Source organism: Aphis gossypii, chromosome 1 (assembly GCF_020184175.1).
Source record: "Aphis gossypii isolate Hap1 chromosome 1, ASM2018417v2, whole genome shotgun sequence".
NCBI classification, from domain to species: domain Eukaryota; kingdom Metazoa; phylum Arthropoda; class Insecta; order Hemiptera; family Aphididae; genus Aphis; species Aphis gossypii.
This window is the reverse complement of record NC_065530.1, coordinates 30,169,959-30,192,768: the sequence shown is the minus strand read 5'-3', so window position 1 is coordinate 30,192,768 and position 22,810 is coordinate 30,169,959. Positions and strand designations below refer to the sequence as shown.

Sequence of the window (22,810 nt, the reverse complement as noted above, 5' to 3'; positions counted from 1 at the left end):
GTGTCCCTTATATGCGCCACTGTCTGCAGTCTGCACGTATATGTGTCCCTCGGAAAACGACGTTTGTAACGGTTGAAATATCGCGTACAAATACAATCGCGAGGTATGTATGTATTATATAAGTACACTTACTTATTTTATCCGTTTTATTATAATAATAATAATATTGTGTGTATCATGTTGTATACGAGAGTGAACGCTTGGTATAATATTATATTATATGGTTGCAGGTGGTCACGCCAACGATCGACCGCGGTTTCGTTCTCGCAATCGTCGTGTATGTTATGAATTTATGATATAATATTATATCGACAGTTTTAATATAGAATAAAACACATAATATTATATTATAATATGTAGATCGTCGTACAGTCGACGCCGTGTGTTGTTGGCGGTTTTTCTGGTCCATTGCGATTAAAACGAGACTGTTCTATCATCGGGCGCCGCACAGCAATCAATATCGTATATACGACTTTAAATATCAATAATTTGTATTATAAGTAATATATTATAATAGTAAGTATACCCATATATAACGGTCGCGTGTAGTGCATGAGCGCGGGAGTACGTCGGAACGTACCTATATTATCGCGTGCAACACTCGTTTTGGCCGGGAAAAATTAGCAGAGAAAGTGCGCGTCGTTTTTGTTTCCAACGAAAACCGTATACATGTATAGGTATGCACCACGAAATAGATATCATACGCAATATTATCATAATCGTTATGGCTTATTATTACAATTATTATTATTTATTATTACGCTGTTCGTTTGTATTATATAGATATTTCACAAAAGTCGGTCGTATAGTATGTAAATAATCGATAGATACATATGATACACGATGGCTACTAAGAAGCTAATATACGTGATAATAATATGGACTTAATACACTTCGTATTGTAAAACTTCTGTAAAATTTGTATAAAAACAAATAATAGAGAAAATTTACCACGGATTTCGATCAAAATTAAAAACTTTTCATTCACGACAGTACAACAGATATTTTTGCACCATCGAGTCATACAAGTCAATCACAGAAGATTATTAATTATTATATTTGACGATAACTACGAAGGTTTTAAATTTTATCGCTGAAATGTTCTTCACATTCAATTTGACGATTAGTTTGGAGAGGTGTGTGTGTGTGTGTGTGTTGTAGATAACTCGATGTTATCGCTTGTACCTGTACGAGACTTCGACGGTCGAAGCGGAAGTACACGAGCCCATTTATTATAATCATGTGTACATAAATATAAATCGAATACCTGCAGAGCATATTACATATACAATATAATGTACATAGACATAGGTACGTCGTGTGCCCCACTTCCATCTCCGCGCGCACTGCTGACATTCAAATATAATATACTTTTATTATTATACCGTCTAGCGTATTGTTTTTTGTTTTGCTTCGCCTGCTCTGACTTGGCTTGGTCGAGACGGTCGCGTATATATATATGTAATGCCATATATTAATCTATATAATATATATAATACACATGTATGTATATATATTTTGTATTAAGCGTGTGTATCGACTGAGTATGTTACAGTGTATAAATGTAACGAGTATAATATATATATATACCGCACAGACGCGATTCGATTTGACCCTACTTAACCTAATTTTGTTTGAGCGTCGGGTTTTGCAGAGTACCTATCATGTATACCTATAATATATTATAACATACGACCTGTACAGTGATTATGACAACGGGAAACGAACGTGGGTGGTGCCGATTGGTGTAATTTCAATTTGTTTTTTTGACGCTATTTTTAAAATATTAGGTATAGTGAAATTGGTGAAATAATACAATCCGCAGATAATAACGACGATGGCCGTTTTTTTTTTTATTAATTATAGTCGTTAAACGGCATATTATATAGTTGTAATAATATAATATTATAATAATTACGAAAGTCAATTATTTATTTACGATTTTATAACAACATAATTATTCGAACGGGGAATTTAACAAGTAAAATTATCGCCGTTAAACGACCCCGCGATATTCACCAACGAGGGGCCAACTTATTTTTTTTAAGCAACATAATTTAGAAAGCGGTAATTGTAATCAAAGATTTAAGCTATTACTATAGATAATTAACTATATAATAATATACTGTTTAATAAGTAGAACTAATGATGTTTGAACGCTGTTTTTAATGCACAAAGCATTTAAAGATGGTGAAGAAATCAGAAAAGAATATTTTGGTTTTTTTTTTTTGGTAGAACAATAGGCCATATTTTCATAAAAAACCGATCATTGAAAATATTATTAATTGATAGTTCGATGTTAACTTCTAGTTTACAAAACTATGCTGCGGGCAAGGGAGTACATGCGATGATACCTGCAATAACATTTTTCCGACTTATCGAATCATTAGTATTATTTTGGCGACAAAGACGTGCGTAGACGAGAACGTTTGACAATAATTAATATCGAACGTACACACACATATAATAATAAAAACGAGGCCGACCTCGTGTACGATTAACGAACGCGTTTTCCCTTCGCGTGCATATTTCCAAAGACAAAAAAAAAATAATAATAAACAAGAAGGAAAAATATAGAAAACCGAATTAACGTTGCGTCGTATCCGAGACGACGCACTAATTTATCACGATTTATTATTATTATCGTGTACCTATATATTATAATAATACGTATAGAAATCGGGCGCGCACAATGCGACGGCCAAGCCGCCGTGGCGCGGTGACACCTTTTGTAATTAAACCAAGGCCGCCCCCTCGTATGACCTTTAGAGTGAAGTTTTTATATACACGCCATTTGTCTTCCGATAACCCTCTCCCCCTACTCCCACGATGTAAGTTAATATTATAAATATATTTTCGAACCATTGTGACGGCGGCGGTGGAGTACAGTGTAATGATATACGCGTTATATATTATACACAGTTATCGTGCGCGGTAGGTACCATTATTTATGTATATATATATATAGGTACCTACACCTATATATATATATATAATTTAAGCGTCCAAGACACTTAACCGTAATTAACCATTGGCCACACGGATTTCTAACGTCGCGGAGGACGCGGAATAATAACACAATCGTATATACGACGATGTACAATAATAGCGGTCGTCGAATTATTATCACGTTGTGTAGAGGTACCTTCTAAAATAAATATTATAATGCACGCGGCTCTCGGTGCAGTGTAGCAACGATTTAGAGGTACTACACATAATATTATGTTATAGGGACGCGCATGTGCGGGTCTTCGACGACGGTTAAAACTCGAAAAGTCATCACCGTCATTATTATTATTATTGTTATAAATTAGTATAAATTCGATACGATGTAATATTTTATTATTATAATATGTGTACTTAAAAATATAATACACATCGCGTATATATATACCTATAAAGGTTTTTTGTATACGCGTGTATATTCGATCAGCACAGCACTGCACCGCGGCGGTTCGACTATTACTTATATATTTTATTTATTTTCCCCGCTCGGAATTAATCTAATAGACGTGTGCGTCGACGCAGCTGCGGGACCTGCAGCGACTCGGCGGCGGTATAGTTACGGGATGAAGGGAGGGATGATAGAGAGAACACGGGCGATAGATGGATATTCATCAACAACTCTTTCTCATATATATATATATGTGTATGTACACGATAGTATATACGCGCATATAACCGATATCGTTCATTAAACACTATTATCGATGCCGAGACGACGAGATTCACGTACAATCAAACTCTAATTGGACGGTGCGACCTCTCATCCATCGTCGTTCGTTGATTAATATATATTATACGTTTGTGTATTTTTTTTATACGTACACTGGTTATATATACCGCGGGCGCTCCGTGTACGCAGCATCCTATAGTTTGCGATCGCCGAATCTGCACCCACACGGGCAATACGCGCATTATATTCGCACGTATATTTGTTGCGTTTGGGTCTTATAACACGCACGTCTAGACGTCTCGCGGGGGAATACTCCGAACCACTTTCGAACCGAATCCGCGAAATCCTCTCAAAACTATGCCCCCCCCCCCCCATCGAGTAATATTTTCTGTATCGGTGAACTCAGCAGGTTAGCAAAAATATAAAATATATAAAAATACATTGTACGGGGTGTATATGTACTACACACATACACCACGAACACAATGTATATTATATTATAGAACGTACGAAGCGCATTGTTTCGCGAGCACCGCAGCAGGGCGAAAATAAAAACGCGCGTGGCGGCCATGTTTGCGGGAGCGGATAATCGAAATTTCATTATCAAATTACACACGAGCCCGCTAATGTACTCGTTTATATAATACGACCCCGTCTGTGTGTAAATATAGAAGTATATATACGTAAGCGCGACCCGTTCGACCGACGACGTTAACAAATGAACGAAACGCGCTCATAACATTTTAGGTATATGTATATACGTTTACAAAATCAATATGCGCACACGATTATTATACATATTATTATTATTATTATATACGGTATAATGCACTCGGCGAGGCAGAGTATATAACGCGTAGTGGGAGGAGAGGACTACACGTCGCCGAACTTTGGCCTCGAAAGGATATATTGTATTATATTTTTCTCCTCCGACGACGGACGGGCGAACGGGTGTGCGTGTGTGAGCGTATACATGTGCATACGGCGCGCATGAATGGGCGGCACGCGGCCATTTTGTCCGTCCTCGTGTATTGGCGAACGCGCACACGCAGCCTCTGCCAGGGATGCTTTTCTAAAACATAATGTGTAAGACGTCTTATACCGTGCCTAGGCAGAGTACCTAACCCGTAACCGTGAGATATTAATATGTGTATAAGTGTGCGCGAAAATAAATATCGTGTACATAATTCGGTGTGTACGTCAAACGCGTAAAAAGGATATTTTCGAGACGATAGACGTCACGATATTATATATGCGTGTATAGATTCTATATAGGTAATAAGTAGTGAGTTTAACGGACGCGCAGAGACCCGCAGCGATCGCGTGGAAAGCTAAAATCTGTGAACGCGATCGATCGATATTATTTCGCGTATGCCGCCCACGCATATTACACGTATACTCGATAAAGGATATAAAGAGGAATACTCGTCGACTTGCGGCGCGCATATTATAATATATACATGATATATAATAATAATTATAATCGCGTGGGTCCGGGTCGCACGCACAGACCGCCGCCGATCGTGTGTTCTGCACGAAAAACTCGTTGCAATTATGACGAATTACGCGATGGGTAATTACCCGGTTTTATTTCATTTTATATTTTTTTCCCCCGATTTCGAACAGACAGACAGACACACACACACTTATAAACAAATTGCCCATTGTTTGTACGATTACAATATATATATACATGTATAGATAGATAGATATTGTTGTGTATACGACGGAGAGCGTGATTTACTCGACTTGGCGCGGGATGCACGTGATATTGTTACAGGAAAAAAAGAACGAATGGATTGTATGTGTGTGTGTGTGTGTGATGGGAACGATGTCGGGCGGCCGACGTTTTTACGATTATTTTATTTTAATCGTCCGACACGCGATTATTTCGAATACGCGATAATTCCTATTTTTTTTTTCGTAGGTACAGTTACCTATATATTATACTCGTCTCGTTTACGAATATATATCGTGTCGGGTGAAATCGCGTCGAATTTTCGGTGTGGTGAATGGTTTTTGGTGGGTAGGGGCGCCCTCTTACAGACGCGTAAATAGGTAAAAACAACGCTATATAATATATACACCCACACTGTGTACAAATTACTCAGGTATATTTGAAGGAGGTTTTCTGACGCTATCGGACGTAGAAATGGGTATTTAAAAACGAAATACAATATAACGCATCATATACCGGGCAGGAGATAAAGTCAATCCGCGGCAGCGCGGTATAATTATGTCACGCCGACGACGGACTGTTATTAAAATCCGTTATACATATTTCCGCCCGCCACGCCGCCACTCGTTACGCACCGATCTCTCTGACTATAATATGTACTATATACTATGCATAAGTTCACTGTAATATTATAATACATATAATGTATATCGTGCACGATGACGATGATGGATTGAACGCACGAAATTTCCGGGGCGAAAATTAGCGAGCTCCGCGAGCTTATGTCGAGCGCGTGTCAAAGTATATACGACCGCGAGCGATTCGACGGACTTTCAGTGGCGTGCACGGGTTAGGTACATAATATACAATATGCGAATGGACGGGGTTTTACTTACGTCAATACGGGCAATATTGCGATCGGTTAACGATCTGAAAACCTATTAACATGTAGTTATATACCTATAGTATTATTACGTACCGTTCCGGTCGGCTCGAACGAGCATAGTATTATTATAGAGAAACGTGTCGATTAGTACCGAAATGTCATTGGTTTTTTTCCCCCCCGTAATTAACCGATTTTTTTAATCACGTCCGTCAACTGTTTCATACCCCATCCTGCTCCCACTCAACCGTTGTTTACTGACACGTCATCCACTGCAACCATAGCCACCCCATCAGTATATATATACGAACCGACGCCCCCGCCCAAATCGACTCGACGAATCGTTAGTGACGAATTCGTCACAGTTCGTGAATAAATTATACATATATTACAATATATTTATGGCGGACAGAATTAAGTACATTTTCGAGTTGGCTATATTACATCCAGCGCTTAAATCACAAGTTCCCCTCTCACCAGACCCACGGAGTGTTCTCGGTTTCTTGACGGCGGTGGGGAAGAGACGATAATAATTACAGATAATCCTTTTTTTTTAGGGACAAAGTCGATACAATCCAGAAACCCGCACGTGCGCCCTAAAGGACCCTGTGACGCAGGATGGCTATATCTAAAAAATTGGACCGTATAATAATATATTATATACGGATTACGATAATGTATAATTACGATTTTTTCGACCATGCGACAAGTCGATCCGAATCGTTTTAAACGAAACGAATACGAACCAACGATGATCGATATTATATGCACACGAACTCGCGCACAGACCTTGACCGTCGTGAATGCGCTTATGTGTGTATAATACATTATGTATAGTGGACGACGAGACGTGCTGCAGAAGATCACGTGTACCGCCTCCGTCGTATGAATTTTCGCGGTCGGTCGACTCGAAATTACTCGAAATACAATTATTGCCTACACCGAATACAAGGTGTTATTACCTATACATGACGTATATGGATCCGATTACTGTTTTGAATTTGTTTTTTTTTCATTATTCATTCCACCCGCCACATATATATATAATGTACTGGCCTTGAGAACGAGACTAAAACACACCGACCGGATATCGAGACACAATATGCATATATGTATATTATATAGGAAACAAAAAAGAGCACATTTTAGTCGTTCTTCACACGCCACACCATCTAATCCAGCAGGGGGGGTACGTTTTGTTATATTATAATGTATCACAATATATGTTTATGAGTTGCAGTCTACATACCGACCGGAACCTATACAACACGATCACAATATCATAATATGTATTCCTATACAGTTTCTTAATTTTCTCGGACGTGTTTCCGAAATTCGTTAATTAAGATAATTATCTAAAGCCGCGGTGCATTGGCAATTTATAAATAGTTTTCTACATCGAATTTTGGACGATCGTCTCCCGTTTCGATCCAGCCGCGAAGTACAATAAAAACCGACAATTAAGAACCCGACACATTCCTATATAGGGATTGTTGTGACTTGTGAACACGTAGGTACATAATGTGGGTTACACTATATAATATGTAGTATATATAAGTCGTACATAGGACGACTATATAGTATAAACGACGAATTGCCGCCTAAAGTATGTAATTGTCGTCGTATATACGGAAGGACGACAGTTGGTAATTAATTTTTGAAAAATGTTCGTCCCGAACGGGTCTGAAGAACGGTCATTATTATACACGACGACGACGACGGTTATTATTACTCGTAAAATTTGTAAATTCTTTATTTTTCATCTTTCCGGCAAACCGGGGAAAGGAAAAAAAAACAAAATTATAATCGAGATTCTCGCGGGCTTTACGGCGATATACACCTACCTACCCTACCGGCCAATAGGTAGGTACATAACATCGGTACCTATGTGTATATATGTGCGAGATATTATATCCGTATATAATTGACGTGATGGTGACCGGCCGGCAGACACTCATTAGAGAGAAATTATATTATTATTATTATTATTATTATTATCATTATTACTTTTAATCGTATATACTAGTAAATACGGAGTCATCCGACGGCCGGCAGTGGCGGCGGTGGTAGAATTAAATTCCGTCTACTACCTTTTTTTCTTTCTTTTTTAATTCTTTTTTTCCATATAATTTCCGTACGCACACACACACACACACACATACACTAGTCGTCCGCTTTTTATCTCGCCCGCGCCGCGCCAGCTCGGACGTTGTTATTAGACGCGGACCCAAATGCGGCCCCGGCGGATTTCTAATCACTCCGGTAAACATTAAGTACATGTGTAATTTCGGTCCATTACCCGAGCGGTGGCGGTGGCGGTCGCCAGCGCAATCCTCACATATAACCGAATACATACGATATTAGAACATATATATTATACCGTGCGGAGGAGACGGAGAGGTCTCGTTTAAACGAAACCGAACTCGTCGTATATAATAATAATTAGGGTTTATCGGTAGATTATAATTTCCCGCACACACGAAACACACGATAATAATAATAAACACGGTCGGTCCAGCGTTGTGTGTCGTTCTCACGTATTTACGTCCAAGCTGAGACGATCGTCTATACATACACATGTACATGTAGGTACAGCGAGCGCGGCGACCGCAACACACGTAAAATATTGTACGGCGGCCGTTGCGGTTTTCGTCGCGCGCAAACCCCATTACACGTTATGACGTAGGTATATGTGTGTAATTATTATTTTCATTTATTTCGGTTCGTTATTATTGTTGTTGTTATTATTATTATACCACTCGATTGGTTTTCTGACCGATTAATCGTCACTGCCGCCGCCATCGGTCGATTGTAATTTGGATTCGTTGTTGTTTTAATAATATATTACAATAAGTATACGTATACGTCTATACTATAGCTGCGGTCGACGGTTTCCTATAAGCCTGACTACGAGATTTCCAAAAAACGAGACATTGTCCGGAAAACGATTCAAACCGTACTCTCCGTAGTTATTGTCATCGGCGATTTCTCTCATTTTTTGTTTATCGATTTAATTTCGAAAAATTTCAGCGGTATTTTTACCAGTTAGTTTATTATCCTATTTCGGGTAAATATTTTTGCAGTCTACGAGGCGTTTGCGCACTCGGATTCACGACGGTTTTAAAGAGAAAGAAATCACGTTGCGAGCGGTGTTAAATAATAATGTACGTGTTGTTCTTCAATATTAATATTATTATCGTCCGCGTTACATATTTACGGTGAAACGATTAAATTTTATTCGATCTTCCGTGGCTAATACGCAGAGAAGAAGTCCTCGTCTCGTAATAATTGTTTTGTTTTTTTCCGTCCCGCCCGACGACGAAATCCTTGAATACGATTATTGTTGTTGTTATTATACCTGTTCGATATTATATTTCGGGGAAAATGACGGAAAAAATAAAAACGAATATGCCTGTAAAAACGACACGATCGCCGCTTTCACCGGCCACGGAGCACGTTAAATATTATATACAGATCGCGCGGGAGCGTTATATAATATTATAATAATCATAATATTTTTTTTTCTCCTCGACTCCCGCTCGTCGGCCTCCACTCGTTCAAGGGTACGCGTTATATATAATATTATTGTATATTATTTTTATTTCTTTTAATTTTTCTCGCGTTTAACGTTATACACTTTTTTTTTCCTCTTCTTACGCCGACGCCGAGGTGTGAAACACAAGACGACGTAACGCACAAACGATTAGTTCCCCGTGCGCGCATACGAAATATTACACACGCATTTTGTATACATCTATGTGCGCGGGAGGAAAGAGATATTATACACGTAATAGGCGATATTATGGCGGCCCAGGATAATATACGTGTACACAGTTAACTACCTGCAGATATACATACCATGGTAATATCACGGTTCAGTAATCCCGATTATTATTATTATTTTGTCGTCGTCGTCGTCAACGGAGCAACCATTATTGTTATTACCACACCGTCGTCGTTTAAAAACCGTATATTATTTCGTCATTCGTACACACTCGTAGTTCATCTCCTGCAGCAGCCATGGGCCTTCGCGAGCCTGATCGTTTTTCTCTGCGATTTTTCCGAAAACGAAAACAGACCGACCGCCATTTTTGCGTTTACTCGCGAGGGTCGAACTGGTTGCGCGCGTGCGCTCTGCTCCTCCGTTTCCCGTGCTTACATATGTATAATATTACAATATTATAATTATTATTGTCAAACACATTACATTATAGTAATGTAATGCGCAACACGAGCGCCCCATCACATCATAGAACTACCTAGCGACGGATAATAATAAAATAAATTACAATATTATTAGCCGTAGATATTATAATATATGCCCATCGTACAATATATATATATATATAATGTATTAGAATAATCGTCGCGAACAGAGGGTTTTCCCGGTACCACTAACCCTTTCGGCCCCGGGAAGAGTGTTTTTCCGTTAGAACGTCGACGGTACATATAGGTACACGCCCGCAGCAGGAAGACATTATACACATTACTCCGACGATAATTGTACCGGGGGGGTCCCCGCGATATGCAAATTTCGTGTTTATTGCGCTCGCGCGAGCGTAGCACACATCCCGCACTACCGCGACGGTGAATTATTTTTATTATAATTTGTATTTATTATTGTTATTATTATTTTTTTATTTATTTTTTTTACCACACGCGCTCTCATTACAATAATATACACACCGCGAATACGATATAGTATTGCGGAGTGTATATAATATTTGAATATTATACTTTTATAAACCGGGCGGTGGTGGTGGTGGCGACCCCTAGGAACTTCCCTTCTGTATATGTTTCAGCCAGCCAGCCACAGCCTGCAACAATAGCAGACCCGTGCCGGACCTTTGCGGGTGTCGTCATGCAAATATCGCGAGCTCAGCACGAGCCAATCCCAAGACTCTTAGCCGTTGCCGCGGTCCGACCCCTTTCCCCGGGTGTGTCACACGGGGTGGTTCGTCGTCCACCACCAGCGCACAAGGATTATACTATTTACAGAATGCATAATGTATTTCCATCGTGCGCTTTATATAATATAGTGTCGCTGTGTACCTATTATATTATATTATACCAACTGTAGTACGAGTAAACGGCTGCGAGACGGCCATTGGTCAAGTAAATAAACATTATACATATTATTATACCTACATAAAATAAAAGAAGCAAAAATAAAAAAAATGCTGCAGGCATCATGCAAAAATAAAACAAAACACATGTGTATTTTTTTAATATCGAATATATTTCGTTTGTTCCTTTTCATTCATTTATTTTGTTTGCAAAAAAAATATAATCATCATCATCATATATAGTCATAATAATAAAATAATAATAATAATAATAATCATAATATAATGTACACATACAAAACGAAAAGGCATAATAAATAAAAATCGCGAAATAATAAAACGTATAAAACTATACAAAACGTAAAAAATAACTTCAAGTTATATGCGACATTATTTTTTTCCTCAAATATTAGGGTTTGTTTTTTTTTATTTTTTTTTTTTAAGTATAAAATTAATACATAATTATTTTTAAAACTATAATGTATAAAATGCATTCCTATCTAAAATTACAGAATACCATATAAACACAAATGACGCAAATCGCCAAGGTAAACTCTATAATATATATATTATGTAAGTCTGTAATATATATATACTATATACACATACGCATATAATAATAAATAATGTATACGTTTATTCGTAATAAGATTACATTAAATTTATATTAGGTATACATTACAGTCATTACACTTATATTGTATGCGTATGTATAATAAGTGTACACAAGTAGACGCTCAACGGTGAGTCGGCCGCCGAAGCGACTGTTTTTTAAAATTAATATTAACAGTCAAAACATAAACTTAAGAATATATAATATTTATAGTATGTCTAAAAACTAACATGATATAATATGCGTATACAAACATTTGTATATATAATATATACAGGTATACATGAATATTTATTTACACATATATATAAATATATATAAATATATATATATATATATATATTTATTGATTTTTATAATATTAACATTAACGCGTTTATGTACACCAACAAGAAAAACAATATTTTTCTTATGAAAAATGTTAAAGGAAAGGCACAAAAATGTAACTAATTAAAAAAATTTTCTACAATGGGTGTAAAAAAAAAATAAGTGACATGGTGGAATCGAATCAAAATGATGAAACCAAAAAAAAAGGAAATTTTATGAAAAAATGTCTTTTGCGTTATATATATGCTTATACAAACAGTCTTATGATTAGGGCTTCGCCGTTTTGCAGTGAAGAAGGTATTGGTGGGATGGTACATCTCTCGGATGAGATTCGATTATAAATTTAAATATAACGAGACAAAAGAGAAAATATCCTAGTATATAGTACACGACGATGACTAACAGGAAAAAAAAATATACTTTTTTGGCCCTCCATTTTTTTTTATCACTTAAAGCTTAGTTTACCCTCTCCGCGTTGTCGAGGGTGGCAATAATGGGCAACATATATTGGAGTCTTTTATGTATTGCGTATACAGGCGAAGCCTTTGAAATTACGTTACAAAAAAGATAAAAAGAAAATAATAAATAACAAGCATACTCAAAATGCTAAATAATTATAAATAACCTAAAATATCACAATTTTTTCTATAGGTAATAAATAATAACTAATACAAGTCAGACACTAGGCAAAATATATAATGTATTGTATATAATATCTGACGGCAGATTCGTCAATTTTATCGTTATTGTTTTTTTTCTTTATGATACTAAAATTGAATAAACAATTTTATGATTTTTAATTGAGAAATAAATTAAAAAAAGACAATAATTATGAATCACAAAAACATATTATTAATGCGTTAACAATTTGTATACAAATAATTTATAGGTATAATTTATACCTAGGACTAACCTCGAAAGGTAATTATTATATTATCTTATATATCTACAAGGTGTACACTCGGAATCCGATCAAAATATAAAACGGTGAAAAAACGTCGTCGTCAGGTGTCCTGTGTGTTTGTGTTTTTGGAGAACAACATAATGTTTACGATTTTATAGCTCATTTATCACTCATTTCTATCCTACAAAAAAAGCGCAAAACAAAAGAAAAAATAAATAAATATAAATCATAAAACAAACGGCAAAATAATAATAATAATAATAATAATGCATGCAAAATAATATTAATAATAATAACGATAATGTTAAAAAAAACAACAACATAATATAATATGTATAATATATATTAGTATATATGACGAGTCAAAGTCGTAGGTATATTATTATTATAATATGTACGAGATGATATATGAATGCGCGCGCGATTCCCACAACGATAGAGTAGGTTAAAAAGATTATCGTCGCAAGGAGAGGTGATGTGTCGTGGACCGTGGTCATTGTGTGTGCGCGCATTTACCTACGACCGTGTACACACCGGTCGTAAAACATATATCATTTTTTTCGATCTTTTCACACACAATGTTGGCCGCAAAGAGTCAACGACAGTTCGTTATGGGACGCGCGGGGCGGCGAAAATAACGTGGGGCAGTGCATATGTCACGACAAAATTCTGTTTACATTACATCACAGAAAATATATTACAATAATGTTATTGAACGCGGTGATTAATTTAATATTAAGGATAAGTATGAACGCACCTCCTGTAAGCAATAATGGTTGTAAATCGGGTAAAACTGCCGTTGTGCGGGTCAGGGGACAATATATTATAATAGGTACACGAGCAGAATTAATATGTTTCACCCCTATGGAAATATGGCGGTGGAAAACCAATATCACCATATTACGAAAATAAACGTACAGGCGAACGTAAAGCTTTCGCAGGTGGTCGCTAATTTTTCCCGCCCTATATACGGGCGATTATCGAGGTGACAAAAACACGCGAGCAATGGACGCACTCGAAAACCGTTCTCGAGAGATGCTATACTGCCGAAGACACGCTATGCAACTGCAGAATGTGTATAGAACAAAAATATAATATAATATTATATAAATGTGTATCAGATCGGTTGGCCGCCGTTAATCAGAGCACTCGAATTTTATATTTTTAACGGGGCTGATAACAATGAAAAAAGAATCTCAACACACACACACATACGTCGTACCAGCCCAAAATATCAGGGAATCCTTTAAAAACACACACACACAAATACACATATAAATACAGTGTATAGAAACGTTCTATTATTTCGATTCTTTTTTTTTTTTTTGTTTGGGGAGATGTTCCTTTCTCCGGTTTCACGTTCGACGTAACGAATTTCTGTAATAATCTCCGCCACTCGCACACATCACCGTTGACGGGGAGCGGCGGTGGTTCGACATTGTTTCCAGAATATTAACGTACCCCAAGCGAATCCCAACGCGGCACAATGTGTGCGCCACCGGAGATGGTGTACGTTCGATACGGAACCCTTTTCATTAAAAATAATACATATATATATATATATCAATCGGATCACGAAAGAATTTGTATACACGAATGTGTATATGTTGCGTATTTTCTCATTTATATACCACTCACGCGTTATTTCGGTTTTAATGTTCTCTCTCTCTCTCACTCGCTCACACACTCACGGTTCCCAAATAATAATAATAAGGTATCTTTGTTGACGCGGTGTGTGGCTTACGCATCACATATTGCAAACAGCACACAATTTGCACGCCGAATAAAATTGATTTTGTTTTTGGTCACACCCCTGTAGGCATAATAGCTGTCCGTCATGTCACATTTTCTCAAACCATGAATGTCGTTACCCGAATACGTATGGCGGTTCGTCTCCAATATATGAAAGCATTGTGTTAAACTACACGTGTTAGCTGTTATACTATGGCCATGGAGATTTTTTTGTATTAGTTGGGCACAATTCGCGTACGAATAGAACACTATATGTCTCATACTACCAATAATAATACTAATACTAATACTAATACTAATAAATAATAACTAATTATAACACTGATTTATGACTACTGACCTGGCGACGTCATCATGGCTGTGCCCGGGTGCATGAATCCTTGCTGGAAACTCACGCCCAGGTTGTACAGATGCGGCAACAAAGCCAGCTCCTCGGCGGTCATCTGCGACTGGTCCTTGCCATCCAATTTCGCAATGGTGGCCATGGCCACAGCCTGCGCCACGGGCGACTGGCCAATGAGCCCGGCCAGCTGGAGCATCTGCAGCTGGTTGACTTGCTGGTTGGGTAGGTTGTTGTTGTGTGGGTCGCCTGGAGTGGGCGGCACCGTGAAATCACCGTCACTGCAGTTGCCCGACATGTCGGACACCGACATGCGGCTCTCCACGTGCTGCTTTACCAAGGCAATGTGTCGGCTGGTGAATATGTGGTCCTGGACGGAGTACTTGTGTGTATATTTGAATCGACAATATTTGCACTCGTCCGGTGGCCCAGTCAGCTCTGGGTTTTGCTTCGTCTGCAGCTTGTACTTCTTTTCCTTAGCCCGTGCGTTCTGGAACCACACCTGAACCACGCGCTTTGCCAAGCCGATCTCACGACCTAGCATCTCGCATTCACCCATTGTAGGGGTTTTATAGTCATCAAATAGTGCTTTCATCACTTTTACTTGCACGTTACTCATCTGCGTCCGGTACCGTTTGTTTTGACTGCTACTGCTGCCACCCGGAGCGTTTAATCTCTGCTGTCCGCTCTGAGTGCTGGACGCCGGCGACGCTGGACTTTCGTCATCCATAATATCAGTGCACTCTGACATGCTGTCTTCATCATCGTCTTGCTCTTGATCCATACGTAAATCCACAGGCTTGCTCAGATCCAACGGACTGTCTCCCTCCGGTTTGGTTTTCTCGCCACCCTCGGACAGAACACCGTTTTGCATGGTTGACTGTTGCATCTCCTCCATGTATCTCTTCAATGATTCTTGGTACATTTTACCCAAGTTTTCCACGTCATCCGCATTCTGATAGTACGGATTCGGCGCATAAGTCTGGTTCTTTTGCCCAATCTCACTCATCTGGGATGACGCGAACGAGTCCATACTGACATCTTCATCCGGAATGTTATCTACGTTAATGTATCCTCTGGAACACTGTTCCGGGTGTTTGGTTTGCAAATGCGATTCTAATGCTGATTTGATTTTGAAAATAGCAGAACAGAACGGACATCTCTTATTGATCGCTTGCGAATGAGCTCTGAACTGACCTTTTCGCTCTCTGGCTCTGGTATTTTGGAACCACACTTGGACCACGCGTTTCTTTAGACCCACTTCTTGTGCAATACTTTCTAACATTTTTCTAGATGGATTACTTTCGATTTGATATTTTTGATACAAATAATCCAACTGTTCGGGTAAAATAGTAGTCCTCAAGCGTTTGTCTTTGGTGAACTCTGTTTCTTTGTCACTATGGTCGTCAAATTCATCAAATGTTCTTTTGCTATTTTGTTGCATCATGGACAAAATCAATGATGTAGGGTTAGCGTTCATTTCGGACGAACCACTCATTTGTTGGGACTGGGATTGTTGTTGTTGGAGCTGCTGTTGTTGTTGGTGTAATTGTGCTTGTTGTTGTAAAATCCCGAAAGCACTTTCAGGATGATATGTAGGGAACAAATTTGGGTTCATTAGATGAACTTGTTGGTGTTCTTTCCATTGGTCAAGTTTTGTAAACACCGAATTACAGTGTTCGCAGTTGTAAACATTTTCTTTGTCATGTGAAGATGACGTTTGAATCGGTGACGTTGGATACGTCAAACTCGGAGTTGGTGTTGGATTCGGAGTCATCGGATTAGAATTGGCACTTTGTCCTTGATGATTTTCTACAGTGCTCGAGTTGGAATCTTCGGAACTCAGTGCAGCTGCAATGTGGGCGGCCGCTGCCTGGGCTTGAGCTGACCTTTTAGCGTCTTCTTCTTTGAAACAGTGCGTCTTTTGATGTCTAATAAGTTCATAATATCTCTGGAACACTAACAGGCATTTATTACACTGATAATTCAAACCAGGTGTTCTTTGAAATCGATTTGATCCCTCTTCAACAATACCTGGTGCAGGTTCTACAGCTGGCTGGTTTTCGTAAACTTTTCTAGCTTTTTGACGGGCATTTTGGAACCACACAACAATCACTCTCGGGCTCAGGTTCAACAATTTAGATAGATACTCGAGATCATCGTCTTTTGGATAAGCGTTGTTTTCAAAGAACTCTTGAAGCACTTTGATCTGGCAGTCTGTAAAACGGGTTCTATTTGCTCTTTTACCAGATGAAGTAGAACCACCGGAACCACCGCTGCTCTGGTTCATCATGATTGAATGCGGAAACCCATCGGATGAATTAGGAGATCTACCAGGGCTAATGCTCCTTGGGCCTGACTGTGTAGTTACCGACATTTGTGGCGGTGACGTAAAACTCGATGCAGATATTTTCGGTGGTAGCATATTACTGGTAGAAATCGCATTTGACATATTTATTTCTTGATGTTGAGAAGTGAGTATCGAGGACAAAGTGAGATTTTCAGCCGCGTTTAAATCAAGTGGGGACCCTCTATCGTGATGGAGGTACAAGTTTTGTTTTTCTTCAACCGAATCTCTACGTTTGGTCGGAGACTCGGGATTGCCCCATGGAAATTTCGTTTCGGGTTGACTGGTTTCGGCATCTTTCAGTTCCGGTTTAACTTGTGACTCCATCTTCACCGGAGACTCCATTGGTTGTGTGGTGAACGGTCTCGAAAAGTTTTGAGCGAATGTCTGTTGTTGTGGAAATGTGGGCGTTTGACTTTGTGCTCGCACAACAGTGTTATTATTTGGAGTGCTGGTCTGTAGAGGCTTCTTTTTTGCGAACGTAGGTGTCTTAGGTGCTTCTTTAATGACCATAACGTCAGTGTTTTCAATTATTGGTAGAGGTTGAGTAAGAGGCATCACTTTCGCTTCACCCGTTTTCTCGTATTCTTCCAAATTTAATGTGGTTGATGGTGGATTATTAAAATTGTACGGAGAATCTTTATTTCTTTGTCTTTCCTTAAACAATGTATTTCTGAACCAATGTTTGATGACTTTAGGAGGGAGACCACTTTGGCTAGCCATTTCTTGAATTTGATCTTCAGATGGAGAATTGTTTATGTCAAAATGAGCACGTAGGATTTTCAATTGATCATCAGTGATGCGTGTCCTCGCTCGTTTTTGTTGCGAATTTTGTTGCTGTAAAAAATTAAACCATGACAATAAAACACTAATAATAAAATAACTAACCATTGCTTAAACATAAAATACTCTATGAGAAATTAATGACGCAACATGGTTCAAGCATGAAAATTAAAATCAAAAATATAGGTAGTAAAAAATAATAAGCGTTGTACCTATAGATTAAAAAAAAAATTATAATAATAAACCTATTGTGAAAAATAAAATAATAGTTTCATATTGTTTTCTATTATTAAATATATCTATAATATAAAATATTTTTTTCCTCGTAATAATTTTCATACCATTGAATATCGAAGTGTAATGATTTTATTTTAATTTAGCTATACCGTTTATTACACATATAAAAAGAAAATGAACTATAAAATACAAAATTATATAATAATATACATATTATAAATATTTGATAGTGTATAAGTATCATATAAAAAGTACCACATAAAAATTATTGTTCATATGTTACAAGAGAACTCTATATTAATAATAATTGTAAATGATTATTTAATTTAATTGAAAAATAACTCATTAAAATTATAAATGATAACGTATTCATTTATTAATATAAAAGATACGCAACAATTATTAAATTATAAGTATTTTATTTTATTTCCAAAAGTCAAACATATTTATTTTTAAGTATAATTTATTTAATTAAAACTTAATAAAAAAAAAAAAATTAGATACCTATTATTATCTTATAATAATAATGAATAATAATAATTATTACCATATTAATATTAATAATAATAATAATAATAATAATAATAATTATTATTATTAAATAAATATTAAGTTCAAATAAATAATTATTTTTATAAAAATTTAATTTTGAATTTAATTTTAATTATTACCACTATTTAATTTGAACTCACATAATATATTACACCATATACTATTTTATTAAATGAATATACATTATACAAAATACGTATAAATAACGGTCATATATTGTAAAAATATTACAACTAATAAAATTTAACACGTATTTTATATAACATATATTGTATAATGTATATTTTAAAAATAAATACATTAGATTCATTAATTTATTTGTAAAAAGAAAATGTATTTTTAATGTTTTATTATAAAATATATTTTTATTTTTATTCTTATTATGGTATTGAAATTAATTTAATGATAAAATATTAATTCTATATATATAATATATGTGTAGTGATATATATTATCACTTATTACATTATATTTTTTTTTATTTTATATCAACATTTTATACAAAGGTACAAACATAAGTTATATTACAATCTATTTAACGCCTTAACACTATACAACAATTGAAAAAATGTACTAACCACTTGTTGCTGTTGTTGGAGTAACTGTTGTTGTTTAGCCAAGATACCAGTCGGGTCTATGGCGGCGGGTTGTTGTTGAAAAATCGTATTTTGTTGCGAACTCATTATAGATTCGAAATTTGGTGGTGGCATCATCATTGGGACCAACGGTGGTTGAAGATTCATAGCGGCGAGCGCTTGCATGTTGAGGCCCAAAGGAAGCCCCATACCAAGACCGGCCATACTGGCCACCATCATAGGATTAAACTGTTGTAGCTGTTGAGTAAGCTGCGAAGCGGCCATCGCATTGAACGCCGCTTGCATTTCATTCAAGTGTTGGCGACCGACAAAGGAATGTTCGGTGGCACACCGGACATGTTAACGTTTGACGGTTCACCAGTTGACGATGTAGCAGCGTTAGACATGTAATCAGCGTTATCTGTTTGTGCTTCGATGTCCTGATCATTTTCTGTCTTCACGGACACATCCTCGGACGGCGAACCAATCCTGGCCGTCGGCGTTGTAGTAGTGGACACAGATGTTGATGATGACAATGATGTGGTCGTGTTGACAGTTGGCGGTTCGTTACCCTTCTTTTCAATCTCACATTTAATCTGTTTGGCATACTTCTCAAGAAAATCGAACGGCACTAGGTCCTTGTGTACTTCTTCACAATGAGCTTTTAGCACCCACACGCTGGAAAACTCCTTATTACAATGCACGCATGTCGACTTAGCAACTTCTGGCAAGTCACCGGTATCTTCTTCATTAATTTCATTAATTTCCTCTTTGACGGCGTTTGCCTGCTGTTCCATTTCTATCTGGGCGGTAAGCTCTTGCAGCAACTTTTCATTTTCCTTTCGTTTTTGGTGGTTTTCATTGAATTGCATCACTAGATCAAACCCATAGCTCTCCAAGAGCTTGTACATGTGTGAGTGTTTTTTACCTTGCAGCGCCAATGGCACTTTTAACAGTTGTTCTTCGGTCAGCGTTAACTGCTGCGACGGTGATTTTGGCCCTTGCACGGCAGCACTCAAGTTATTGGCCGCAAAAGCTAGCGTCGGATTCATCGGCAACATATTCATCGGAGTTCCGAACATGCAGTACAGCTGTTGGTGAGTGTTAAGTTGATCTTGGTTCGAAAACAAAGCATTGCATCGCTGACAGCTTAGCTGGTTACCTTTTTGGTGGTGGTTTTGTTGTTGTTGTTGTTGTTGTTGTTGCTGCTGCTGTTGTTGTTGTGGTAGTTGTAATTGTTGTTGTTCATCTTTGCTGGACGCTTGACTTTCGGCATCTTGTCGGTTTTGTGATGGTGGTCTACTGCCCTGTTCCGGTTGCTCGATTATTGGTTTGGTCAAGTCTACTTGTCCGGCCAATGCAAGATCGTGCAGCTTTGAAGCTCTGGTTTGGTGCAAGACTGATCTCATATGAATGTCCAGTGTCGACCCTTGTGTGTAAGCGACTTTGCATATGTTACACTTGTACGGTTTTTTGTCGTCATCTTCCGACGTTGAGCCCGACGTCTTAGACGTATTCACGGCGGCGAAAGATGAATTGTTTGATACGATAGGTGTGTTATTATTGTTTAGCTGTTGCTGTTGCTCTTGCATAGATCGCTTTAGCTTGTGTAAATGAAGTACAGAGTTATAGTGCACCAAAAGTATATTCTTTTGCGTAAATGACTCTTTGCATACTTCGCACTTGAACGGACGGTTAGGGTCGAGGTATTTTTCCATTGGATAAGTTTGTTTTTCACCTTTGCGATGCAAAAGCGTTTTGTTGTGATGCGTCAGGTACTTCTGATTGGTGAATGCCACTTTGCACCGGTGACACTTGTACTTTCTTTCCGAATCATTGTACCCGTCTTCAGCTAGTGTCTGTCCGTTCATGTAATCTTCAATCAATTGCTGTTGCTTGAACGCGATCGAATCGTCACTATTGTCACATTCAGGTTCTTCGTCCTTCTCTTCTTCGTCGTCAACGGACTCGTCGATTTCCATTTTTTCGTCAGCTGACTGTTCAAATTGGAGCATGGAGTTTTGCTTTAACGCTTCAAGGTCAGCTTGCGCTAGATCTGGATGGGCGGTCTGCAAGTGTTTTTGAAACGTGGCAACAGTCCTGAAACTCCGTCTGCACAATATACATTTTGTTAGGTCTCTTATGGCGTGATATTGGGAATGCGCTTGTAATTTGTCAAGTGTTTTGAACGCTAAACTGCATTGGTTACATCTGTATTTGTAAACGTGTTTTTCGGACACAAGAATGTTTTGCTGTCCGGCGTGCACTTCGCGGAAGTGAATATGTAAATTTTGCACTGTAGTAAAATATAGGTTACAACCTTTTTTCCAGCACAGGTAACCCGGTCCGTTTGGTGTTTGTTTGATTTCGACGTGGCCAGTATCATTTTGATGTTGACACAAGTCATCAATATTTTTGCACACTTTTTGGCAAGTTGGACATTTATTTTCATCAGTATCTTGATCTTGGATTTCGTCAGATTTTTCAATTGATTTGTCTAAGTCAGGCGACGGTGGACTAGTTGAAGTATGAGGAGGACTCTGTTGTGAAGATTTTGATGAGTTCAGCCAATGCGATTGGTTGACTAAACTTAACAATCGTTGGAGACCTTCGGAGTTTACACTGTGAATATTCATTAAATGTTTTTCGAAATTGATTAAATCTTCGAAAACGTCTTGGCAAAGTGGACAATACAATTCGTTTTTCTTTTGGTCGGTCGGAGTTAATTGTTCTTGACCTTCGGTTATTTTTGGCGAGTTGAGATTGGAGTCTAATTCGAACTGTTCAGAACTTTCTGCTTTCATTGCGTCCATAGACATATTTGGACTTTCGTTGTCTCCTTTGTTTTCGCGATCTAAAAATAAAATGAAAAAAAATATTTATATAAAATCTATATCCTACTATATTAAGTATTAACTGTATTAAGGCGGCGTTGTGGGAACCGAAGTCAACGGAGTATGAAAGCAACAATGGGCGTACCATACTTTGAATGAGTGAGCAACAAGAATAAGATTTTTGTTACCGTACAACCCGTCACTTTTATACAATTAAAGATAATTTAAAATGTAATCAAGTGT

General features: G+C 37.6%; 1 protein-coding gene across 1 annotated transcript in view; it reads right to left on the bottom strand.

Annotated features, from left to right (window-relative positions):
- The window catches only part of LOC114120178 (zinc finger homeobox protein 3), a 113,069-nt gene that overhangs the window by 40,750 nt on the left and 49,509 nt on the right, over positions 1–22,810 (bottom strand). Inside the window, 3 exon segments of the mRNA XM_050203710.1 lie at positions 15,240–18,423; positions 19,737–20,056; positions 20,059–22,587. Coding sequence (XP_050059667.1) covers positions 15,240–18,423; positions 19,737–20,056; positions 20,059–22,587 — 6,033 coding nt within the window.